At 41.3% G+C, this 27,726-nt stretch overlaps 1 protein-coding gene across 1 annotated transcript in view; it reads right to left on the minus strand.

The window, feature by feature from the left end:
• The window catches only part of SNTB1 (syntrophin beta 1), a 219,115-nt gene that overhangs the window by 77,911 nt on the left and 113,478 nt on the right, over window positions 1-27,726 (minus strand). Inside the window, exon 4 of the mRNA XM_032415603.1 lies at window positions 7,249-7,456. Coding sequence (XP_032271494.1) covers window positions 7,249-7,456 — 208 coding nt within the window. The remainder of the gene's footprint in view (window positions 1-7,248; window positions 7,457-27,726) is intronic.

A 27,726-nucleotide genomic window follows, 5' to 3' on the forward strand; every position in this document is an offset into this window, starting at 1 on the left:
TGATTACCGGCAGCCCGTTTCACTGAGGCCAAGGCTATTCTACATCTGCATTCGAGATTGCTCTAGGATAGCTGGACAGTGCAGCTACAGGATGAAATTACTTGGTTGGTGATATTCATGTGGATTTTTAGGGGTGGGGGGGATGAATAAATTGCTATTATTGGAACTGAAAACTAATGATGGTCTAGTGAATTATGTGAGAATATAGGGAAAATATGTTGACAGATGGGAGATGGATAGATAGAGGTGGATGGATAGGGACAGATAGAGAGCTGGATGGATGGAGAGAGGGATGAGAGAGATGGAGGTGGATATGGATGGATAAACAGATACAGGGTGAGATGGATAGACGGAGAGAGAGAGAGATGGTTCTGCCTTTGCACAGCAGTGCTGGACAATAAAAATGACTGTGCAAGCTGAAACCATACCAAGTGATCTCAATCACTTGGAAAAATTAGGATTGTTCTCTGGACATTTAAAATTTTTTATTACCACATTAAAAATTGTCTTCCTGTCAGTTGTAAGTATATACAGAAATGAAAAAAAAAAAAAGTAAAACCTATTTACTTAGTAATCTATCCCTTAAGACATTAGAAAGATTGAGAATTAATGTGTTTTATTTCTTTGTCAAAAACTTGAGAGTGGTGTGAGCAGTGCTTGTTGCCTTCTCTTCATCACATAACTTAGGATTCTGAGTGAGTGTCTTTTCCATGCCTTGACAAGCCATCCTACTCCTTTCTAAGTCTGGATCAGCCAGCAACATTTTATCCTTTCTACTTTCAGTGATGCGAAATGTCTCTGAGAGTTCCCATGCTGTGAAGCTTCTCACTTCTTCCGGGGCATCTTCATCCTTTCTACTGACTTCTGGCTGCATATCAAGAGTCTCTTGAATAGCACCGGCATCTACGCCCCCAAGGTCAAGTAGTTCTTCTGTAATTCCATTTATGTTTGATTTGAAGCTCACTTCCACAATGATCACTTTTCATTTTACTGTACTTTCACCTTTTTTGGACAACTCCCCCTTTCTATTATCCATTCTTATAAAATGTCATAGATTTATCACCACGAAACAAGGAGGAAACACTACTACCCACTCTGCAGTCTGTGTGAATGAACAGACATGTGGTGACCGATCACTGACAGATTTTGAGAGAAGACACGGGATTGTTCACAATGTGATGCACGTCAGCTATTTACATAGTGATTTTCTGAATGAAAAGCTGCCAGCAAAGTTTGTACTTTATAAAATTACTTGCAGTTAATAGACTATTGTAACTGAAATTTGAACTGTGTTGTTGAGAGACTGGGGATATCAACTTGAACCATGATAACTGAATTCATAGATATTGGAAACATTCAAAGCAAGGCCAACTCTGTGTGTGTGTGCATGTTTGTGTGTGTATTTTAGTCTTCCCCTAACCTGTCCTATCAAAGACAATTTCAGTCTTTGTTGGACCTGTTCACTGGACTTCTGTAGAACAAAACAGGAAGAGGAGAAGGGCAGAGGATTATTGTGTGGACAGTAAAAACTGGGACCAGCCAGATAGGTGTAACTGAATGACATAGTCAAGGATGGACAGGAAGAACAGAGAAGAGAGAATCTCTTCTTGAATCTCTTCTTGGATTTCTTCTTTTAGGGTCATGAAAGGAATGAAAGTAGTTCAAGATTAGGATGGAAGTGGATAGGGGAGAAAAGATTTTAATAAGGGTTGTCCTTTGCTGATATGTGAGTGCCCCCTGCTATGGACTGAATACCTTCCCTTCCAAATTCATGTGTTGAAGCCCTAATGTGATGATATTTGCAGTAGGGCCTTCGGGAGGTAATTAGGTCATGAGGATGGAGCCCCCATAATAGGATTAGTGTCCTTACAAGAAGAAGAGAGCTACCATTCCTCTCTTCCTGCCAAGTGAGGAAACAATGAAAGGGCTGTCTATAAATCAGAAAGAGGACTTCACCAGTACTCAACTCTGCTGGCATCCTGATCTCAGACTTCCAGCCTCCAGAACTGCGAGAAACAAATTTCTGTTTATAAGCTACCCAGTATACCATACACTGATTCAGCAGCCTGAATGGATGAAGACACCCTTTATTTTCATAAAGACACATAAAAGACTTGAGTTTTTTTGATATGTCTCTTCATTATGAAACAATGCTTTTGGTATGTGATACTGCTCTGACGCTGGATTCTGGCAGTCTCACGCAGATGGACACATGTTCCCTGGGTCCCTGTATGAGCTCAGCTTAGTGAAGAATTCTGGACTTGAGGATTAGAAAGAAGGGCTCACACTGTCTCTGCCACTTGCTGGAAGAGTGAAGTTACTCAACTTCTGCAAGCTTGCCTCATAGGATAGGAATTATTTAAAGCACATTGCCTGCGACAGACTAGGCACACAATAAATACTAATTACCAACTTCCCTTCCTCCAATAACACCCTAGGGAGGCACAGCTATATAAATGTTCCCATTTTTAAAAATCTGAAGTGGAAATGAGGAAAGCTGAGAATTGAATTTGCATCTCAGAGCTCCCAACTGGGTTTTTTTGTTTCTTTCCTTGTGTTGTGTTTTTGTGTTTTTAACCTGACAAGAAATGGTTTGCAAACTAAGATAACAAGGTAAAGCAAAGGTAACACCTGATGAACTGAGCACAAAACAGAATCCAACAATTCTGCCTGTCCCTGTTGATTAGTGTTTTTCTAAGTAGCAAGAGAGTCAGAGCCTAGTTTGTTTTTCTCTTGTCTGAAATTGGACCGTGGAAAACACCTCAGTAATAATAACTACAAAAAGATTAAAGAACGATGATTGAAAAACTGTGTTTGGGGCATATTATATTTTACAGTTCCGGGTGAAAATTAGCATTGATAGGCCCTTTGGGGATAGACTGGGGCTTGGAAGGAGGTAAAAGGTTTAAGACCAATAAGAACAATGGAAAGACCACATTGGTACACCTGACCCATCTACAGGTGAGGGTACTCACAGGGAAAGAAGCACAGGGACTGGGCTGTTACTGTCATAGTTCAGAGGACCAGGAAGTGAAGGAAACAACAACAACAACAACAAAAAATGGCCCTAGCTCAAAGGCTGTTGGCCCATTGCTGACCTTGACACTGTAGGGAGTCCAAAGAATGGCTATGAGAGTTCAAGGAAAGACTAAAATCAATTGCAATGGATAAGCTGCACTGGATTCTTTTAAAAATTAAAGAAATAATGATATCACCATATTGTTCTACTCTCTAATTATTCCTGTATCTTGATTTAGAGTGTGACTTTAGATCAAACACTTTCCATTCTCTGGGTCATCATCTGTTCAAAGAAGAAGTCGGTTTAGATCACTGTCGTGGCTCAGGCTGCTATCACAGAATACCACAGACTGGGTGGCTTAAACAACAAACACTTATTTCTCATAGTTCTGGAGGCTGGAAGTGCAAGATCAGGGTACCAACACGGGGTTCCGGTGAGGGCCCTCTTCCTGGCCTGTGGAAAGCTACCTTCTTGCTGTATCCTCACATGGTAGAGAGAGTGTGCTCTAGTCTCTTCATCCCCAAGAAAGGCACCAATCCCATCGTGGGCACTCTATGCTCATGACCTCATCCAAGCCTCATTACCTCCCAAAGGCCCAACCTTCAAATATCATCATGTTGAGGATGAGGGCTTCAACATATGGATTTGGGGGGGCAGGAATGTTCAGTCCCTAGCAATTACCTCTGAGTCCCTTCTCTCTGATACTGTATGTGAAGGTTCCCTATTGCCCACCAAATCAAATTCAAATCATCCGTCCAGCTTTCAAGATCTTCCATAATTGGATGTTATCCAAGGTACCAGATGTGTTTGATGAACACTCGCCTCCCTTTAGATCAGTCTCTAGCATGCCTTCACTACAAGCTGTATTAATCGATTACCTCCAACTTTTTCCATGTTCATTCTCCTCTCTTGGAGTGCACTGAATTCTCTCCATTGCCTCAAGGACTAGCCATTTTGTGGGAGCCATTCTTCCAGTCCTCAGACTATCTCACAGGGAAGAATAACATTAATATAAAGTTTTCCTCCTGTGTAGTATAGAGGAGGTTTTAGGATTAGCATAGACAGGGATTTTAAAAGTGAAGTTGTTGTTGTTTCATATCGTTTTAGTTCATGTAAATGCCAGTTCTAAAAATTTGAAATTAAATTTAATATGTACAAATCATGTCCCAGAGCTACTGTTATTAATCACAAAATCAAAGATTAACAGCATAGGAAAAGACAAAGGACATCAATTTAAGGTAAATTACAGCCGAATATATATAGGATCACACTTTATATCTTTACAAATACCAAGCAAATTCTCTGGTATTTGTGATAATATAAGAAGGCCACAGTATTAAGGATTTGCCATTCATTGTAACATTTTGCTGAAAACCATTTGTATGCCTCCACACTAGAATTCAGTATTAAATATTTAATCAAAAAAGATTCCAGCTTGGATTTTTTTCCCTAGGACTTGATCTATGGTAATCTTTTAAGAAGTTCGGAAGCAGAAGGCAATAAAAGACATTCCTGCTTCTGATAATTGTCCATGGTAAGTCATTATTGCTCGTAGGAATACAACACATAATACAACTTGAAGAAACATCTGTAATGGTTACCTGAAATTATAAGAACAATACTATTCTAAAACCAAAAAGAGGTTTTTATGAGCCTTTATTACTGCTCCATGGGAATGCCTGATAATGTGTCTACTGATAATATGATATAAACAGACAAATCTTATAAGTGAGGAAATGGAAACTTTGGAAAAAATTTCAACATCATTAATAATGATACGATTGTATTTTCCAACTATCCAAATAGTAATGAAGTTTGTGTTAAAAGAGATGAAAAAAAACAAAACAAAACACCTCCAGGAGTTGAGAGCAGCTCAGTCCCTTGGACTTGGAGGTAGAGAGATATGTGTGCTGGACAGCTCCCTTTGCCCCTCCAAGTCTGGTCTGTACCCTTTTCCAGACCCTGCTTGTGCCTTTGGAGACAGAGCTTATCAGAATACATCAATGGGGCTCCCTTGCCTCTGGCTTCCGGTCAGCCTCATCCAATGGGAGACACCAGCAGGAGATCAGGGGACGGGGTCACAGGGGTTGTGCTTCCCTCCCAAAAACCATAGCTCTTAGTGGTGGCCCTTTTCTATAGCTACCAGTCTTGCCAGTTTCAGGTAATTGCTCCTTTTCCTTACCATTTCAGATTAAGGGGTGGCTGTGGCCTCTTGCTGTTGGTAGCTCTGGAGTGCTTCTCCATCTCTTCTTGGTCTTCCTTACCTTGGCCGCACCTTACAAATTATCCCTTCATTAAATCCTGTCCAATCATCACTTTAGAGTTTGCCATCCACTTCCTGCCAGGACCCTGAGATCTCCAGAACATCTGCCAATCTACTCGGGCCCCTAAGCAAGTGAGGACCTCTTTTCATCCCAATCCTCTATTCCTCCTATAGCAGGTAATGTCTGTTGCTTTGCCTTCCCCAGAATCCATTCAGTCTCTTCCTTGCATGGCAGCCAAACTTTCCATTAGAGAACCACCTCTCCTCATCTCTCAGGGCACAAGGTTTGGATGAGGCTGATCTCAGCACAACCCAGGATGAACATCTGATCTAAGTCAGTTCAACTAGGCTTAATCTCAGGACTTCCGTTGCAACTGTGAGGGCAAAGAGGCTTTTATTCAGGTAGACAGGTAGGCCATAATGGAAAACACAAGCCTGGAACTGTTGGGCCAAGGATGAAGGCTTGCCTACATGTACACCAATGAAGTGGGCAGGGTGCAAAAAGATGGAGAAGCAGGCCTAGTATCATTATTTGGATCCCTGGATCCCACCATGGCTGAAGCTGATCCTTGGGTACTGTTCACTTTTCTCAAAAGTGATACATCCCTTTTTTGCTCAAGCTGAGGTGAGCTTTCTGTCATTTGCAATGAAAATATCCCCCACACAGTTGGAGGAAGTAAAAAGTAGAGAGTATTAGAGACTGTTGACTTCTAAAATGATGTCATCCTGATTTGCAATATTGTTTTCATTAAGAACCCCAGCACATAGGTCACGAGAGGCTACCTACGGTTTTTGTTTATTACACTCTGGGTGCTACCACCATTTGCATTGTTCCTTTCATCCTTTGAAATCTGTGAGAGATGGGACAACACCAAATCAAACAACCCACCCTGTGTTGAACTCTGCGGCTGAGACTCAGGCATGAACTGGTGCAAACAAAGAACAATGGTGGAAAACAGCCTAATGCTGTGTTCAAGTATTATTTTCAAGTGCTGTTTGACTGGGCCTTCTCAGATGACATGGTTCAGTGGCAGAAAAGCTGTTTATTGCGACAATCATTATTCCCATTTACCGCCTATTACAGTGTGAGTCACTGGGAGGTCAGATTGTTCCAAAAGCCCAGTGTTCCTGAGCACTCAAGGTCAAGTTCAAGGGACAGCAATCAGGTATAGGAATAATGGCAAAAGCTCAATCCTTTGAAATGAAGAGAAGGGTTAACTCCCAGCAGACTGCTGCAAAGTGAGTTTTACTATCTTCAACGTATCATGTAGCTTGGGAAAAGAAATCAGAGTGACAGTGTTAACATGACCCCAGGTCCTTTTCCACAGTAGCTGTCCTCCCTGAGAACAAAGATTAAATCTTCATTCATCCTTATACACTTCACCCCTGCCTAGTACCGTGCCTTGCACAAAATAGGTGCTCACAAATGATGACCTTCAGGGCCTGCTGGCTTAAGAATACAGATAAAATATAAGATAATATATCAAAAGAGCCCATACCTGGTAGTTGCTAAGGACTCCTTGCTGTTATTGCTATTATTTGTAAATGAATGCATCTACATTATTAATAAGTAGGTTCATGAAAACTCACAGAAACCCCCTTTCTAAGCAACCTTTTCCACTTCCTTACCTCACAAGGCAAAAGCTCCATTGGGCATTTGAGTTATTTTCCCTGACCTTCATATGTGTGACAAACTACGCATCTACTCACTCATTCATCCATTTGATAAACAATCTGTGACCACCTGTAATTTGCAACGTATTGGACTCTACGTCGGGGAATCAAAGCGGATTAGGACATAGCCCCCCATGTGTAACACAAGCCTGCTAGAGATGGACAGGAAGTCCAAATAGCCTGTGAATGAGAGATCCAGCCTATGGAACGAGGTAACTGACTTCATGGTTGCAACAAGTGCTGGGGGAATCCGGGGGGGAAATGTCTACTCCTAGGGGAGCATTTTCCTTACCTTATCTGCAAGCCAGCCAAGATGCCTGATCTCTCGGCTCCCAGCAATGCCTGTTTTCCCCAGCTGCTCTCTGACCTCAGCAATCACTTGGGTCAGCAGGTCACTAACATTGGAATGGATGGCACTGAACCAGGCCTGGGCAGTGGCTGAATCCTTGCTCCTTAGGATCACCGTGTGCTTAGCATCTGGAGAGTGGATTTCAAGCTGCCTAGAGAAGCAGAGAGAGAAGGGTTAGAACGTTTCCTGGTAGGTCATGCTTTGTCAAGTCCTGGGCCACAGAGGTGAATTAATTCTGTACTCTTACTTTTGGAGTTTGTCAGCTTTGCATGGTTTGTCTTAATGTTTCATTCATGCATTCATTCATTCACCCATTTGTTCATCCACAAACATCCACTGAGTGCTTAGGCATTGGTCGAGATATTGGGGACATAGTTATTCAACCATCAGATCACCTGAATTAAGGATGTCTGGTTTTCCTATTATTCAGCTGACTGGCTTATCAATAGTATCATGTCAAGACTTCCAAACTGTGAGCTGATACTAATTTGCTTTACCTCTCAATCCACAGAGGATTTTAATAATGTACACATGCTTGCTGCTCCTGCAGAAAGTAGACTGAAATATCCAGCCACATGCTTAATCCTACTGCTCAGTGTTAATTGTGAATATTTAAGAACGAAAGATGACCAAACTTTGCATTCCTTAGGAATCCTGTCCGTGGCACACTTACCCACCATTTAATCCTTGGACGTGTGTAATGAAGAAGCGAATGGGCCTAGGATGGGGTCACAGTGGGGGAGAGGGCGCACTAAGAGCTCTTTTAAAGCCGAATAAGAAAAGAAAGCAAAAGTCAAACACCAAAGCTTACTCCAGAACTCCACATAGACCACCTGAGATACAAAATGAGATCTGCATACTGTGATTGTGGTAAAAGAAGGAAGTTCTAGATAGATATTTTTTTGAAGTACTCCTAGATTAACATGACATTGCAAAAATAGTATATATAGACAGTATAATGGACTCTCCGTCCATTATACCCTACAATATCAAAACCAGGAAACTGACGTTGGTACAATGCAGGTGTATGGTTCTATGTCATTTTATCACCTGGGAATCACAGCACTCAGAATACAGGACTATTCCAACCCCACAAATCCCTCCCTCCAGCTACCCCTGATAGTTACAGTGCTCTGCTCTCCACTGTCATCCCAAATCCCTGGCAACCATTAACCTGTCCTTCACACCTATACTTTTTAGACAGCTAATTTTTATTGCATTTATTCATTCATGTATACGTGCAAATAAATATTTTACATTCACTTTTGCATCAGAAAGATAGAGGAATTGGGAAAATTCAAAACTGAATAAAAATGATCCATTTGTTATTTCATCCCTTAATTATTATGCTACCCTGCATTGAATACTTACTATTTATATATGTATTTCTCCTAATATCCCTAGGACTGTTATTATTAATCCTATTTAATAGAAGAAAAAACTAAAGTTTGGAGGGAGAGAGAATTTACCCAAGGCCACACAGTGATGCTAGGATTCAAACCTATGTTGGTTAGGCTCAAAATCCCATCAATTTAGCTACTGTATTACAGCATCTCTCCTTTAGACGGGACAATACCCCATAGGGGGGCACTCATTTTCTTCCACAGCTGTCTGAAGTCTCATTCTCATGCTCAGTAGTGTCCTTAGCTCCTGAGTTTCAAAATAACAATATTGCAGATCACCTGAAAATCAGAAATCCCAACGCAACCTGGCCTCATTAACATTCAAAACCAAACTTTTAGAGTGAGTAAACTGTTTTACTCATCAACTAAAATTGTAGAAAAGGAATGATTTAGAAAGTGGAATGTCTCTGGGGGAGTTTTAGCAAAAACTAGCATTTTTTTTTGGTCAAAAATTTGCAAAACAGGACTCCTCACTAAGATTCCAAAGGTTTTTTTGTGATAAAACAGGGAATTCTTTAGGTGACATCTGTCCTCAGAAGAAAAAAATCTCATGCCCCTTGGGCACTTTTCAAAGAAATGGGAGGTAGTTCTTGCCCACAGTTCTCACTCTTCAGTAAAGTTACATAGCCAAATACCAATCAGGGTTCTCAAAAAGCATTAATGAGAGCTCAAAGCGCTTTTCTTTTTAAAAGATTTTTACTTTATTTATTTATTTATTTTAAGTAGGTTCCATGTCCAGCATCGTGGGGCTCGAACTCATGACACTGAGCTCAAGACTTGAACTGAGATCAAGAGTTGGACACCTCACCAACTGAGCCACCCAGGCACCCCAAGATTTTATTTTTAAGTTATCTCTACCCCCACATGGGGCTCAAGTCCACAACCCCCAAGATCAAGACTTGCATGCTCCACTGACTGAGCCAGCCAGGTGCCCCTCAGCATGCTTTTCAAATTATTCTAACATGATCTGTTATTCTAGAAATTTAAAACCTGCAACTATTTTATTTACAATATTTTCTTTTGAAGACGTGTATTTGTTTTTAAACAAATGATGATTTGGGAAGCTGCCATCCCCCAGGTGTCACACACATATATGCACATGATGCCAGCAAGGAAGAAAGGAAACAAAGAACATCTTTGTTGGATTGTCAGCCTACCCCCAGAGGAAAGCTGACTTGTAAACAAACGTACAGGCTAATGATACAGAGGCCTGTTTCTCCCGGGCCCTAACAGCATTTATCATCATTAATTTTTAAGTAAACTTTTTAAGTATAACCTACAGACAGAGAAGTGTACAAATCGCAGTGCACAAATGTACTTTTGCAAAGGGAATGCATTTGTGGAACCGCCACTCAGATCAAGGAACGGAACACTACACGCGTCCCAGAAGTCCTCTTCCGGCCCCCTTTCCAGCTATTACCGCCCCACCCCTCACCAAATCACCACTATTTCTACCACCACGAATTACTTTTATCTCAGCCAAAATGTGTGAGTTTTTGTTTTCATTGGCTGTTGTTGCCTGAAGTACAGGGAGGATCTTGGGCTATTTCTGGGGCAAACTAGCAGGTCCTATACTTTTAGTGGTGGTTCTCAAAGTGCGGCCGACTGGCAGCAGCTGCACCACCCGGGGAACTTACTAGAAAAGTAAATTCTCGGATCTCACTATTTCTAACATCATGGAATGGAAAAAGGATAACTTTGGGGAGAGCGGCATGAGTCTTCTGCAAGATCTTGGATGACTTGGGGCAAACCTGATACTCCATCCCCTGTGATCCCCTCTACCTCTGTTCTACCTAAAAGAGCCCCAAGAGGCCCATGTTCAGGAGCATACGTTGATAGGAGTTAGGACCATCACTAGAGCTACAAACATCTGCTAAAGCCCCTTTGTTTTCTCAATGCCTGAGCCAACCAGCAACTGTGAGGGTGAAAGATTTTGCTGATAACATACTACAAAAGAACCATTTTCACATATTTCATGTAAGCCATTTTTTTAAAAGCAATTTCAACTCCAATAAGTACTTCATCAATTTGTAAATGTATGGAAGGAGACAAAGGTGAAGAAATGAAGTAAAAATAGGGGAGAGGAGGAGTGGGGAGAGGAAGAAAAGGATAATAAGAAAAACTCTAGGGTGGAAATGCTACTGTGGCTGGGTAGCTGAAGTCATTAAAGTCAGAGAACCACAAATGCATGATACAATGGAAGTAAAAAAAGCACAGGACAGGGGTGTCTGGGGGGGGCTCAGTCAGATAGGCGACCAACTCTTGGTTTTAGCTCAAGTCATGATCTCTGGGTTGTGAGATCGAGAGCTCTACGTGGCGCTCTGTGCTGGGTGAGGGGCCTGCTTAAGATGCTCTCAGTTCCCCCCCTTCCTCTTCTCTCTGTCCCTCTCTCTCTTAAAAAAATAATAATAATAAATAAAATCTTGAAAAAAAAAAAAGCACGGGATAGAACAGTGAGAGTAGTGTGGGATCAATGATGTCAAAGTGATTTTTATAGATGCTTGTAACTGTGGAGACTATGCTGAGAAATGTATCCAGGTGGGTTCAATGAGGAGGGAAATTGAGCCACACGAAGACAAGATTAGAAAGGAGATTTCACTGTCTCACATTCTGTCTTCTGAATTTTGTTCCATGTATGCATTGTGTATTCACTGTACTGGAATGGCAGAGAAGGAGGAGGAGGAGGAAGGGCAGGTGGATCGGGCTGCAGGTTAAAACAACTTGTCTCAAATCCAAGCTCTGTCACTTATGAACTATACTCTCTTATGACCATCTGTGATTCCTTCTGCCCAGTTTCCATTCCCCCTTTCTGGAAACAGGCTTTACCCCCATTCTCAGCCTCAATGGTTTGGGGGTTCAATGGTTTCAATGTTGTAGGTGTGATCTAATTTGGGTCATGGAGATTTGGCCCAGGATTTCTATAGGAGTAATTGCTAAGGAGATGTTTTTTCCTTATCACATCTACTGAGGGGTCAGATAAAATCATGGATTTACTGAAGGCCATCTTGCCATCAAGAGGGGAGGGCCTGCCTGCAAATGAAGCCAACACTGAGGAAAACAGAGCCGAGAGTGCTGGATCCAGCCATACCTGACATACAGCACACCCTTGTACTTTTCTCCTGGGTTCCCCTTTTTGCATAAACCTATTTGAATTGGGTTGTCAAATACAACTAAAAGTCCTGACTCATTGACCACAAATAGGTCACATAATTTCTATGAGCCTTGAGTATCTTTTTACCCTGTATCATAGGGGTGGTGCTGGTGATGATAATGATGATGAAGTGATAATGATGATTATAATGGAAGTGATAATAATAAAAACTTCACGGGGTTACTAGAGCATCAAACCAGATAATAATTGTGAAAGTGCTTTGTGACTTGTAAATCCTGATATTAGCAGGTGCCATTTATGCTTTTGGCATTTTAAGACTCTTCTGTTGGCTCAGTAACTGGGAAAAGGCACTATATTAGTGAATACAATGCTTTTGAATTGTCTGCACATATGAGCACATATAAGCAAGGTAGTTCTTTCCTAACTACACCATTAATAGAGAAACGAGGCATGCACATTGAAACAAAATCCTAATAAATCTCGAGTTACAAAATGGAGTTGGAAACATGCAGTGATTTCTTAATACATACACAAAGAGGGGCACCTGGGTGGCTCAGTCATTAAGCGTCTGCCTTCGGCTCAGGTCATGATCCCAGGGTCCTGGGATCGAGCCCTGCATCGGGCTCCCTGCTCCACGGGAAGCCTGCTTCTCCCTCTCCCACTCCCACTGCTTGTGTTCCCTCTCTCACTGTGTCTCTCTCTCTGACAAATAAATAAATAAAATCTTAAAAAAAAAAAAATACATACACAAAGATATGTTGTGCCTATACGTGAGTGTTCAAGAAAACTCACAGGTGTTTAGCATGTGTTGGGTGTCCCTGTCCCCAGGAAGCTTACCATGTACATAGTAGGATGAATAGTATCATTCCAAATTCATGTCTGCCCAGAACCTCAGAATGTGACTGATTTGGAAATAGAATCTTTGTGGAAGTAATTAAAGTGAGGATGGGCATGAGATCCTTATTCCATTCATCTACCCACTGAATTAGTGTGGGTCCTAAATCCAAGGAGGTGTCATTCTAAGAGACAGAAAAGACACGGAGATGCGGAGAAGAAGGCAATGTGAAGATGGACATAGAGATTGGAGTGATGCATCCACAGCCAACGATTGCCAAAGATCAGCAGGTACCAGAAATTAGCACAGAGGCAGGGGATGGTTTCTCCCTCAAAGCTCTGGAAGGAACCAGCCCCGCCAACTCCTTGATTTCACACTTCTGGCCTCCAAAACTGAGAGAGAAGAAATTTCTGTTGTTTTAAGTTTTCCAGTTTGTGCCCGCTTTGTTACGGCAGTCCTAGAAAACTAATACACCGTGTAACTTCTTGCGCATAGTTGAATGGGAACTGCATTAATGTGTAAAACACACAGATGCTGGAAGTAACTCGTAAGATGCAGATCACTTAGGACTATGGCAATCAGACTTCCACTTCAACATACATTGGAGTTAAACAGTCTTCTCCTTGGCAAAACAACAACAACAACAACAACAACAACAACAAAATACCCTTACCCCCACCAGCATTCAATTCTATAACCAGAAAGAAAAAGGAAACCCTCCTGAAATGAGGGACATAGATAAAGCAGTCGGGAGCATGCAGGCTCACAGTAGGCCTTGCTCAGTCCATCACAGTGCCTTCTACTTCCCTCCTGGCATTAAAAAAAAAAAAAAAATCTAGTCGACCTCCTTGCTAGCTGATGAGTCCTGCATTTCTGGAACCGGGAAAGAGGAGGGAGGGAGCGAATAAGGGAGCAATAAAGTCAGGACGGCCGAATGGAGCTATTTCTAGCAGGCCAGTCTTTTATAACTCCTATTTTGTTCCCCAGTTGAACTGACCACTGCTTGATGAATTGTGTTTATCTGTAGTTCAGCGATAAAGTTCTCTTTTAATTCCCTGCTGAATGGAAATATTTAGGGCAATGCCACAGCTGTGTTTATTCTCACACTCTACCACAGTTATGTAAATACTGCCTATGGAACTCTTTCTGATAAAGGCCCGTACCAACCCCGAGGAATTACACACTCACTCGAGCTGGCTGCCAAGACGGGCAGTTTCGATCCAGCTTGGCACAGCCGGTGAATGATAGCACAGCTTCTCGCAGATCATTTGGCAAACGTCGCAATAAAAGAGTAATTTTCTTACCTTCTTACTCTTTTAAAGACTCCCGCTGAGACAAATAATATTTTCCCAGAATTCTCTACTCCCCCTGTTCAGAGACACGAGGCTGCCACATAAACCTTGAAGCCTCCCAACGCAAAATTAATAAATAAAGCCTGCAACCTGGCAACAAAGGTTTCCCGTGACCTTTCCCCTCCAAGGTGAGGCTGGAGGAAACACAGATGAAGGTAGTCGGGAGTAGAAGGCCTGCGGGCTTGCAGCAACCACTGGGAATGGAGGGGAATTCAAACCACGTGGTTCCTGGTCATTATGGTTGCTCCCAGTTCCATGAACCTGTGATTCCCAAGGCTGATACAAAATATTTCCCCACAGACAAATGTATGGCACACCATTAATAGTGGCTATCTCTACACAGTTGAATTTTGAGGTATTTTTATTTCCACCTTTCTGCTTTTCTTGAATTTCTAAACTTTTTGCAATGTAATCAAAGATGAGGAAGAAAGTTTCTTTAAGAAAAGGAATGTTTGTACCCCTTTTCACGAGGAAAAATAGCTTTATGTAGACAAGAAAACATCATAGAAAAATTTAGAAAAAAAATGGATTCTTTTTTTAAATCCTCAAATTGGTTGTAACTAAAAGACTTCAAAAGAAAGAGATAAGAGATCTGTATTTACAATATTCATAATGAGGAGGAGAACTTGTCCTGTAGGGATGAAAACTCCACCACCACAGGTGTTCACTTTCCTCATTTTGTCCCTTCCACCAGCCTACGAGGTGAATGGTATTAGTGTGTCTACTTTCCAGATGAGAAGCTGGCACCTCAGAGGGGCTAGCTTGTTCACTCTTCCACTCAGTACGAGACAAAGCTGGAACTGGATCCCTAGCATGTCTGACTGCACAGTCTGTGTCTTAATCATTATGCTCCACTGAGTAGGATGTTTGTAGAAGGTGGTCTGTTGCTTACAAGAGTAGAGAACATTTTTCATCTTGGTTGCTGCTCAATATCTTTCAGACACCCTTCCTGTGTATTTGGAAAGTTTTCCAAATTATGAGTTGAGCTTCCCCCATGGTAGAAGCCAGAATTCGAGTTCCCTTGTCTTTCTTGCTGCTAGGGCTCAGAGCCACTCACTCAAAATGGCAAGGACGCACCGTGAGAAAGTAGCTGTGTATGGAATCCCTCTTTTGGCAAGTATGGCGGCGGAAGCATCCAGCTCTAAATGGGAGCTTGGCCAGTCCCGAGTTGTTACTGGTGCAAGCTAAGGAAGTCGTGCGAACTGTGGCATGGTTGTTAAGTGGCAGCAAGAGCGGGATTTCTTCTAGAACAGCATTCTCAATGTGGATGGGTGTTGAGCTTAGCCTGCCTCTCTGAACTCTTCGGGAAATATGTGAGCACTCTCATATCCTCAGCCAGAGTTGATTCTATTGCCCGAAACTACAATCCCCTGCTAAGAATGCAGATTTTGGAATCCAGCTGCCATGATGGGAGCTAATGAGATCACCTAAGGAATATGTCAAGTGCGAGCAGTGAACAGAAAAGGAGCCAGAAAAGGTGTTCTGCTATTTTTCACAAAATCCCATTTCAAAAACAGGTCATGCATGATATAGTATTCTACTAGGCTCTGAGGGAACCTGACGATATCTCTCATGTTGGCTAGCTTTCAGTTTTTCAGTAACACATAAATTTACAAAATATGTGAAGAATTTCAGCACTTTGAGTTTCCTAGGGGAATGATATCATTATCAAAGTTTTAGAAGAGGAGTCAGCTAATGTCAAACTAGAGAAAACATTTTGTTTTTCCACTACAGACTTCATCTGTACCTCACAGAATACTCTGTGAATTGACCTAGCTCAACTGATTTTTTTTTAGCCATTTAAATATACAATGTGCTATGCAGGTCAAATAAATTTACATTCGTCTCTAGATTCTTAATATCCTACACTGACAGCATAAACAGTCCATCCCAGAGTCCAGTCCAGAGCATAGCATTTGCAGTCCGAATATCTATTTTTGCTTCTTCCGAATTAGATTATTTTGGGCTGGAGTTAGCAAATAAAAATATAGGATGCCCAGCTAAATTTGAATTTCAAATAAACAGCCAACAGCTTTAAGTGTTAAGTATGTCTTGCGCAATACGTAGTGGTAGAAATGGCATAAAGTACATGGATTAGAAAGTGTATAGAAAATAAAACTGATAGGACTTCATGATGGATTAGCTTTGAGGGATGGGGAAGAGGGGAGTGTCAAGGAGTTTTCTGGCTTAGACAGCTGAATGAATGACAGTGTCTCTTACTAAGATAAAAAATTGAAAATGATTTGGCAAGAAACATGAGTTTGGGTAAATATCTCCACCTTCACTTAGGTATCTTGTAATAACCTCAAACTTGTAATGTATACATAGACTCAGAGTCTGTCTCTTCTATGGTTATTTTATTTTCACGGAATCAACATCTTCCAATAATCCAGGTTGGATGACCCAATCGTTCTTGATGTCTCCTGTCCTCTTCTCCCAGGATCCATTCAGTCTCCAAGTTTTATCAGTATTACCTCGGTGGTATCTACCTTCAGAAGAGATGGCCAGACTGTAAATTACAAGTTGTCTCAGCGGAGCTAGGGTAAACACTGGTCTAGGATGGGATGTGAGTTTTACTTTGTAGGCCAACTTTGATCAAATGGTAACAGTTCCCTGAAATGATATTAAAAAGAGCCTGAGGTCTCATTCTAGACTCAGTGAGAAAAAGTAGCATCATCATATATTGACATCTGCCATGGATATGGGAGTGGGGATTGGCAGCACTCTTCTAGAAAGCATTTTGAAATGTAGCTCTCACAAGTAGCTCCTGATGGCCCCAAGCTTGGAGACAGTCGTGGCTTTCTGTCATCCAATAATTTCTCTTTCAAGGCTTATCCCTTCATAGTTTATCTCTCCCTCTAGACTGTAAATTCCTTGAGGGTATGATATATATTATGTTAATATCCCCCTATTGCCTGACACAGAGGGGCATAACCCATAAGTTTCTCCTGGGCTAAGTGAATGGATGGCTCCGTCTATTACTAAAAGTTTGTCCAGACTCGATGGTGGCTCCCTTTCTAACTTCTTGTCAAAGTTCTTTTTTTTTTTTTTTTTTAAGATTTTATTTATTTATTTGAGAGAGAATGAGAGAGAGCACATGAGAGGGGGGAGGGTCAGAGGGAGAAGCAGACTCCCTGCCGAGCAGGGAGCCCGATGCGGGACTCGATCCAGGGACTCCAGGATCATGACCTGAGCCGAAGGCAGTCGCTTAACCAACTGAGCCACCCAGGCGCCCTTGTCAAAGTTCTTTAACTGTCTCCTTTTACATTGTGCTTTTCCCTTACTACACATTAACCCTTTCAGTCTTGAATAATGAAATTTAATTCTATGGTATAAAGTGCTTCAGTTCTACATCGTAAGATTTATTTAATGTATTTAAATAAATAAAGTCAAACATGTTTTAATGTCCCAGAAGGACAGTTTCCATGGATAATGTGCAATAGTAGTCAACTCTGAAGTGTTTAGTTTATTTCATATTATCTTGTTTATCAGACAATTTGTCATACATAATTTTCTTGGGCTAAAATGATCCATTTGTGATCTTGCCAGCCTTATCCAGGTTGGACGTAAGAGGAGGCAGACTTGTAAATTTGTAAATCAGGGTCAAGAGATGACACAACATAAAGCAATAAGGAATACTTCTATCTGAGAGGTCAGAACAGAAGTGGATGCCATTTAATTCATTTCCGTCTGACTCATGGACAAAATTACAAGATGGCTTGTCATTCGTTAATTAATCAATTATTTTTCGAGTGCCTAGTACCTAGCCATGGCATGAAGCACATGAGAGGAAGGGAACTGAACGTCGATATGGTTTCTGTGATCCCTGAGATTACAGTCTAGCAATCTTGGACAAGCACACACTTTCTTAAATTTTCAAATAACATGAAAAATTCTTACCATGAGAGAATAATTTGTATCTGTTTTAGGAACAATCTTTTATTCAGTTCTTAATAAACTAAGCAATAATTCACTACTGTGAAGTCCGCAGATGCTTATACATAGTAATAGTACTTCACCAAACCCAAAATATCGCTCATCTGTTCTGTTTTAATTTCTACTAAGTCTTTTTAAGGAGGGAGGAGAAGAAAAGGGGAGAAGGACAAAAGCACTGTTTCTCCAGTGCCCCTATATAGAGAAGGATGTGTTACCGGTGGAAGGCCATTAAGCCATTAATATCCTTCAACAACGATTATTAGTAGCCACCACCCAGCAGAGAAGAGGGCCCCGTGAGAACGGTAAAGATGAGGCAAAAGTTGGATGAGACGACAAGGATTTGAACAGGCTCTACCACGTGAAGGGACTAGACTAGCCATGGAAATGGGGTTCAGAAAAGTGGAAAAGACCATAGGCAATTTTAGTTAGCATGGGAGGGGGCACTAGATGAAGAGGGGAAGCAGAAACCAAAATGATCCTAGTTAAATGGATGAACAGGTGAATGATCAAAGACGGAATTAGCAATCCAGAAAGAATTTAGAGGTCATTTACCCCAACCACTCATTTCAAAGGTGAAAAATCTCTAGGGAGGAGAAGTGATTTATTTATCCAAGGTCACACTGCAGGTAGTAGTATTATTGAACCTAGAATCCAGAATTCCTAACAATGATGCTTATCCAAGTTCAGAGGATGGACACACAGAGCTCATGCGCTGGAGGCCAACGTACCTTTCTTTACAATTTTCCAGGGAGCTGGTCCTGAATTTGGGGCCAGTACCTCTTCCTGCATTTGAAACAGTCACTGTAATACTTTGTACATATTTCACTGTCAAAGTATTTATGGAAATGACAGCTTCATAATTACTTTCTCTGTGAAGCCTTTGCTCAAAGACATGTTCACCTCTTTTGTAGATAGCAATAATCATTTCATTACTTGAAGGATTTAAACAAGCACAAACAAATCAGCTACCCACAAAATTGCTATTTTTAAAAAACCTATATCTGAACTATCTAGACAAGTTTTAAATTGTCATGCAATTCTGTACTGGTTGCAAGAGAAGGTGCAAATCAGAATAATGCTAATGATCATCCCAAGTCTCAAAAGGTCACGCTACATAAAATTCAATCTTCTTCATTCTTACAGTAAATGCCAAGATGCCAAACAAGTTGGGAAGAGAGTCAACCTCTCTGTGAAGGAGCAAAGATGTGGGTTAGATTTGTTTAATTTTGTTTTGACTTTATTAGTTTTATTTTTTTCCTTAAAGAAAATATGTGTTAAAATAGTAGAACGGAAAAGTTGTTACGCATGAAGGAAATTTACTTAAAGCTTTCTGCTTCTTGAAATGAGGTGCACGGGGAGGAGGAATGGGGAGGTGGGCAGGCCGTGGAGGGGAGAGGAGAATGCCCTGATCCTGTGGTTGCTGCAGGAAGAGCTGAGCTCCTGGGCTGCTCAGAAGCCTGCCTCTGTCTATAGCGTTCCAAACATGTGTTCCCTCCAGATGTGCCAGTCAACTGATTGAACTTTCTATTTTCAGCTTTGTACCTTTGGGCAATCTGCATGAGGGCTGTTATCAATTAGCCTGGACTGCTTTTACACCAAGATTTCAAGATACCCCCTGAAAAAAAATAAAAAAGAAAAGAAACCAGATACTTATGTGGGGCAAGTACAGATAACCTTAATCACATCTGAATCATTCATTCAAAAATATTTATTGAATGCTTACTCTCCGCGGGGCAGTCTGCTGGGTCTAGGGACACTGAGTCCAACGACATAGCCGTGGCCTTCGAGGAGCTCACTGTCCATGGGGCTAAGGGAGTGGCTGGTAGACAAGAGCCCAGTGATTGCTCTCCAGGACAGGCCACATAGTACAGTGGTTAGAACGTCATTAACGGAGTCAGTCGACCTTGGTCTCTGCACTGGCTCTGAGCCAAGCATCCTCGAGTGAAGAACTCAACCTCTTTGCATCCTAGTGTCTTCATCTTACAAACAGGAGTGGGCTGAGTTATAACAAATATAACCCCTGGAACAGTGATAATCCTAAAGCTTAATTATTTTAAACTTTTTTTATTTAAATTCAATTTAGTTATCATATAGTGTATTCTTAGTTTCAGGGGTAGAGTTCAGTGATTCATCAGTTGCATATGACACCCAATGCTCATGACATCGCATGCCCTCCTTAATGCCCATCACCCAGTTACCCCTTCCCCCCTCACCCACCTCCCTTCCAGCAACCCTCAGTTTGTTTTCTGGAGTTAAGAGTCTCTTATGGTTTGCCTTCCTCTCTGTTTTTACCTTGTTTTATTTTTCCTTCCTTTTGAAGGAAGAGGGTAAATTGGCTAAATCAAAAAGGAGGAGGAATAGCCAAGGGGAGAATCCCAGGGAGAGGGGCAGCCTGAGCAAAGGACCGAAGGGGAAAATTGCATTGCACATTATGGAAACTGTGTATAGTTCTTTAATGGCTTAGAAAAAGTTTAGGGGAGAGGTAGACAAGGAAGTGGGAACACAAACGCGAGAGTCCAATGAGGACACACCAACAGAATTTCATTTAAGCAAGTGATGTGATCAAGCCGTATTTTAGTGAGATCACACTGGGAAGATGGGATTGGAGGGGACAGACTAGAGGCACGGAGACTGGCCAGGATATCTCTGCAGTGACGGGGGTGGCAGCAGTAGAAATGCAAAGGAAAGACCACATTAGATATTAAAGGTTAAACTACAGCAAAGTAAGAAGAGCGTTCTCTTGTGACCATCTAATTTACGAATTAATACTTGTATCTTTGGGAAAACATGTCCTCCAAATATCGAATTCAAAAATACACATGCATGGATGCAAGAGTCTGTTAGGCATGGGAGGAGGCAGTGGGATACAAAGATAAGCTGGATGTAGTCCAAGCCATTTATAAAAGCCTAGTGAGGGGGATGGTACCAAAATAATTATAATACAGGGCACAACAGGTGTACCATTAGAGAAGCATAGAGTATCCAAGGGAGGCATGTTGGAGGGTAAGCATCAGGAAATAGTTCAGGAAGAGAAAGGCATTTGAGAAGGGGCTCATGGAATAAAGGATTTTGACAGGTGGGGAATGAAGGGAGGGCATTCCAGTTTGTGGGGACCATCCATGACCAGGGACAGAGATGCTAAGGGTGTTAAAGAATAGCAAATAGTCCAGTTTTTCTTAAAAACTATTTCTATAACTGCACTGATTTTTTTTAACTGTGTTGATAAGATATAACTGACAGACAATGAACTGGGCTTTCAGTATGTAGTAAGTGTAGACATATGTATACCCACCATGGTGACTCTTCTTCCCTCTATTTCCCTTATTAGAGCTTAGTTTGCATTATCTAGAATTTTAATAAATGGAATCATTTAGTATATATTCCTTTTTTCTACATAGTATAATTATTTTGAGATTCATACATGTCGTAGCATGTGTCAATAATTCATTCCCTTTTATGACCAAGTAGTAACCATTGTACCATACACCCCTGTTTGTTTATCCATGCACTTCTTGATAGACATGTGGGTTCTTTCTAGTTTTTGCTTATTACAAATAATGGTGCTAGGAACATCTGTGGTTTTTTTATGGATACATGCTTTCATTTCTCTTGGGTAAATAGCTAGGAGTAGAATTGCTGATTCATACCATAGGTGTGTAATATTTTAAGGAATTACCAAACTGTATCAAAGTGGTTATAACAGGGCGCCTGGGTAGTTCAGTCAGTTAAGGGCCCGGCTCTTGATTTTGGCTCAGGTCATGGTCTCGGGGTCCTGGGATCGAGCCTCATGTCGGGCTCCATGCTCAGCTGGAGTCTGATTGATATTCTTTCTTTCCCTTGTCCTCTGCCCCTCCCCTCACTCATGCTCTCGCTCTTTCTCTCTCAGATGACTAATTAAATAAAATCTTTTTTAAAAAAGTGATTGTACCATTTTTCATTCCCATTCAGCAGTGGATGGAGGTTCTAATTCTTCCACATCTTTGTCAACACTTGATATGATCAATGTTTTTAATTTTAGCCAAATTAAATTGCATCATGGTATCACACTGTGGTTTTACTTTACGTGTCTGTAATGACCGATGATGTACATCTTTTTTTGTGCTAATTTCCTATCCATCTATCTTCTATGGTGAAGTGTCTTTATGAATTTTTGCCCTTTTTTAAAAAAAAAAGGTATTATTGCTTTTTTCTTATTGAATTTAGAGAGCTTATATATATATATATATGTATGTATATATTCTGGATATATGTCCTTTATCAGATACATGCTTTGCAAATATTTTCTCCCAGTCTGTGGCTTGTGTTTTCATTCTCTTAAGTTTTAATTTTAATGAAATCCAATTTTTCAACATTTCTTTATGGATTGCGATTTTGGTGCCTGCCATATATAGAATCTCTGACTGACCCAAATCCACAAATGCATTCTCTTATGTCTTCTTCTAGAAGTTTGATAGTTTTAGGTTTTACATTTAAGTTGATGACACATTTAAACTAGTTTTTGTATAGGGTATAAGGCACGGATTGGAAGCTCTTTTTTTTTTTTTTCCATCTGAATATCCCATTTTTACCGAACTACTCACAATAAAGACTATTCTTCCTCTACTGAATTGCCTTTGTACTTCTCTTGAAAAATCAGTTGCGTATCTATGCAGGAGTCTTCCTGGACTCCGTATTATGTTCCATCAACCAATTATCTATCTTGGTGTCACTATTCCACTTTTTTGATGACTGTAAACTTTATAAAAACTCTTGAATGATATGGTGTGAATCATCCAACATTGCTTTCTTCAAAGCTGTTTGGCTATTTCTATATGCATATTCTATTTGCATTTCCATATGAATTTTTTAATCCATTCTCCAGTTTCTGTAGAAAAAAAACCTGTTGTGATTTCGATGAGTATGGCAATGCACCTACAGATTAATGAGGGGAGAGATGTCTTCTCAACAAGACAGAGCCAATCTTTTCTGTAGGCCCATATTTCTATTTGGCATCATTTTCTTTCTGCCTGAAGGACTTTCTTTAGCATCCCTTTTACAGGCCTGCAGGTAACAAGTTCTTTCAGCCTTTGTATGTCAGAAAAAGTCTTTATTTTACCTTAATTTCTGAAAGATATTTTCACTAGATATAGAATTCTAACTTGACACTTGTTTTTTTCTTTCAGTACATGGAACAATCTTGCTTGACTTTCTCATTTGCATTGCTTCTAAGGAGAAATAAGTTGCTGTGTTGGTTTACTCAGGCTGCTATCACAGAATAACATGGACTGGGTGGCTTATAAACACAAATTTATTGCTCATAGTTCTGCATCCTGGGAGGTCCAAGTTCAAGGCTCCAGCAGATTCCGTGTCTGGTGAGGAGAAGGGTCATCTTCTCTTTGCACTCACCTGGTGGAAGGGACCAGGAATTTCTAGGATCTCTTTTAATGACGGTAACCCCATCATGAGGGCCCCACCCTCATGACCTGAACACCTCCCAGAGGCTCCACCTCCTAACACCATCACACTGAGGATTAGGTTCCAACATATGAATTCGCTGGGGAGGGGACACAAACATTCATCTATAGCAGTTGCCTTTTCTTTGTTCCTTTCTATGTAATGTGTCTTTTTTCTTTGGCAGCTTTTAAGCTTTTCATCACTGGTGTTGAGCAATTTGATGATAATGTGCCTTGGTGTCCCTTTTCTACATGTTTCTTATATATAGAATTTATTGAGCTTCTATGGATTTGTGGGTTTATAGTTTTTATCAAATTGGGACAGTTTTCAGCCAATTTTTCTTTGAAAGTTTTTCTTCCTCTGCCCCCTTTGAGGACCCAACTATAGGTATATTAGGCTGCTTGACTTTGTACCATAGCTCACTGATTCTCTGTTCATGTCTTTAAAATTTTAACTATCTTCTCTGTTTCACTACGGACAGTTTCTATTACTGGGTCTCTTCTGTTATTAATATCATCCAATGTATTTTTCATTTCACACAATGTAATTTTCATCTCCAAGAGCTTGATTTGGATCTTTTTTGTATCTTCCATGTCTTTGGCTAGCTTTTTAAATGTATGGAATACAGTTACATGAACTGTTTTAATGTCCTTTTTGGCTAATCCTAATATCTGGGTCATTTCTGGGTCAATTTCAATTGGTTCTCCTCTTCATCAGGAAACATATTTTTCCTCCTTCTTTGCATGCCTGCTAATGTTTTAGTAGATGCCAGACATTGCGAATCTTATGTTGTTGAGTGCTGGATATGTTTATAGTCCTAAAAATATTCTTGAGTGTTTTTTGTTTGTTTGTTTTGTTTTGTTTTTTTCCAGGACACAGTTAAGTTACTTGGAAATCATTTTATCTTTTTAGGTGTTGTTTTTAAGGCTTGTTAGGTAGAACTAGGGTGGTGTTCCATCTAGGATGAATTCTGTCCCTCCGTGCACTCTGTACTCTGTCTACTCCTGTGAATCATGACATTTTCCAGTCCCACCTCAGGACAGGCATTATTCCTGGCCTTATGTGAGTGCTGAGCAATGCTACCTCTAATCCTTTGGGGCCATTTTTCCCTTGGTCTCTCGCAGTTTGCTCATACGCATGCTGATCAGTACTCCGCTCACCTTGAGGGGATCCTCTTCAAATCTCCAGAATCCTCTCTGTGCAGCTCTCTCCTCTCTACTACCTGCCTGCCCTGTGGCTGCTAGCTGTGTTGGTCTTCCTGGACTCTCTCCTCCCTGTCTTCCCAACTGAGGGGGCCTTTCAGGCTCCACTGGGGTGCTCTGTCCCTGTGCCATTGCCCAAAAACTCTCTCAAGGCAGAAAGCTAGGGCAATCTCAGGGACTGTCTTGTTCCCATCTCTCAGGAACCACTGCCTGAAATCCAAGGTCTCAAGCACATGTTTCACCTGCGTTTGGTTGTTTCAGGTAGGAGGGAGGATAAATCTAGTTCAGGTTACTCCGTTTTGCTCCAAGTGGAAGTCTTGTACCTTGCCCATCAATAGAAGTCTTTAAGATAAAGTCTTTTCAGCATGATAGTCTTCATGATGAAGGCATTATGGCATTTACCATCACTGATGTATTAAGGGACAGATTAGACCATATTCACTTCATGTCAGTTCAAAGGCATTTATAAGCTACTGTGTTTGTAAAGATGAACCCGCCCAAAAGGGGCTCTGCCTTCCTGGCATCAGTGTCCAGATACAGCAAACAACTTTGGAAGGAACCGATTATCGGGCTTGTATATTATCCGTGCTCTTAACACTCCCTCTTTTTGAATGGCGCCTGCCAACACCATCACTACTTATGCATAAAGGACAGCTGGAGGAAATAAGAACCTCGAGTCACAGGATTTTGCTAATTTTAAGCAGCCCTTAGGCTTAGACTTAGGGGCAGAAGTTGAAACTCTAGAGGGAAATGGTTTATGCTGATGAGCTGTTGACTTCTCTAGTTCATGCTATGACTCCGCTCCCATAACCAGGATAGAAAGCTGGCTCTACTTCAGATAGGAGGACATAAAGCCTTAAATGTCCCCCTGCCTCCGAGAATTTCAGGGACCAAAGCAGGCTGGGGTAAAGGTATAAGGTTGATGACATCAAGGAGTTGGATTACATATGACCATCTCCACAGTGCTTCCAATTTTGAGATGAGCATTTCATAAAAGTCATTCGAAGCAATATGTTGACCTTTCATGAGCTGGAGCAGCTGATGTTTTGCCTGGATCTGAGCCAGGGTGGGTGCTCTTCTAAATGAGAAATCAGTTATCCCATCTGCGCTGAAGGAACTTTTCCTCATCATTTGTTAAAGCTTTATTTCCAAGGCACTGGGTGAATTTAATTAATTTTCCCAACACCACCCCCTCCTTAATAAATTCCTCACACCTGTGGATTCACTAGGAAATTGAATTTCAGCTCTAGAAAACAAACCAGAAAAAAAAAAAAAAAGGACATTTGACTAAAGGAGGAGAGATTAGTTTGGTGAAAGCCCAGTGATCGAGTTAAAATGAAAGTGCCTCTCAAACTGTAATGAGATGGATCATATTAAAAGGCAGACTCTGGTTCAACAGGCCTGGAGTGGGGCCTGAGGTTCAGTATCTCTCACAAGCCATCAGGTGATGCATTGCTGCTTGTTGTCTCTAACACACTTTGAGTCACAAGGAGCTGGAAGATACTGAGACCTCATTCATGTTTCATTTTTCCACTACGTCACTGTCTTAACCTGGGAACCTTCTCAATTGAGCTTCAGTTTACTCTGATATAAACTGTTCTCTACGGTTCCTTCCAGATCCTAAAAATGTATCATGTTCCCGAAAGTACAGGTCTAGCTTCCCTGTACGCATGAATTCACGCATTCTATTGGCAGACGTGCATTGAACACCTACAATGTGTCAGGCATTGTGTAAGGTCCTGGCTATTAAGTATGCACTAGATCAAACCCCTGCAAAAAGGCATCAGTTCAGAGAGAGAAGCAAGCAATGATAATGTGAATGCCATGCATGCTATCAAGCTGCTTCAGCAATGGTTGTTAAGAGTACACAGACGTAGGCGCCTGGGTGGCTCAGTTGGTTAGGCGACTGCCTTTGGCTCAGGTCATGATCCTGGAGTCCCGGGATCGAGTCCCACATCGGGCTCCCTGCTCAGCAGGGGGTCTGCTCCTCCCTCTGACCCTCTTGCCTCTTGTGCTGTCTCTCATTCTCTCTCTCAAATAAATAAATAAAATCTTTTTTAAAAAAAGAGTACACAGACGTCTGAGAATCTCACTGTGTTTTGGAAAGCAGCTGGGAGGGGCTGTCATCCTACAGTGGTTCTCAGACTTCAGTGTGCATCACAATCACCTGTAGGGCTTGTTGAACTATAGATCACTGGGTCCCACATAAAGACCTCTGAGAATTTGTATTTCTAACAAATTTCCGGGTGATGCTGATGCTTCCAGTCTGGGATCGCACCTTGAGAAACACTGTTTGAGACTTCAAGACACACCAACGAATGAGACAGGGTTTTTGCTCTGGAATGAATGACTGGAAGGGGTCACAGTTCAGTGGAAGAAATAGGCTTTCTTTCCCTCCCCGCATACAGAATGGTTAGGATAACACTGGGAGGGGTTTGAAGAGAGAGAGAGAGAGAGGGTACAGTGATAATTCTATGTCACATGAGCTTTGGAGTCAGAAAGGGCTGGGCTCAAAGCCCAGTCCTGTCACTTTACTGCCTTGGTCTTAGTATAGCAAAAGCCAAAAAAAAATGATGGTTAGGGTTTCTCAGAATAATAATAGCAATGATTCTATCTGGAGGGATGGAGACAGGAAAGACTGCCCAGAGCAGGTAATATCTGTGTGATGACTGAGGATGACTGGTAGCTTGAGAAATAGATCTGTTAGGGGTTAGCAGGTAGCGAGGTAAGTAGATGATTCTAAGTAGAATGTGTCACCAAGGTGTCAAATCACACAGTGCTCTATTCACTAAGTACTTTCTGGTACGTGTGCATATATTATGGCCTTGTGAACAGAATCAAATTTAATATTCCTTGAGAGAAACTAGCTCTTTAAAGGACTCCTATGTACAATTCCTCTGTGAAGTCAAAAGCAAGACAGGTTTCAGTGGCAAGTGCACAATGGACATGGACTCGGAAGTCCCGGGTTCAAGTCCCAGATCTGCCTCCTAGCCGTTAGTTCTCCAACATCTAGAATCTGTATACATGTGACCTTCCCATTTCTGGCCACTCTACAATTCAGCTACCATTATTATTACTGCCATCCTACAGATAGGAAGACTGAGCCCCAAAAGGATTAGATAAAATGCCCAAGGTTATTAACTAGTAA

Source organism: Phoca vitulina, unplaced genomic scaffold, assembly GCF_004348235.1.
Source record: "Phoca vitulina isolate PV1807 unplaced genomic scaffold, GSC_HSeal_1.0 scaffold18, whole genome shotgun sequence".
NCBI lineage: Eukaryota > Metazoa > Chordata > Mammalia > Carnivora > Phocidae > Phoca > Phoca vitulina.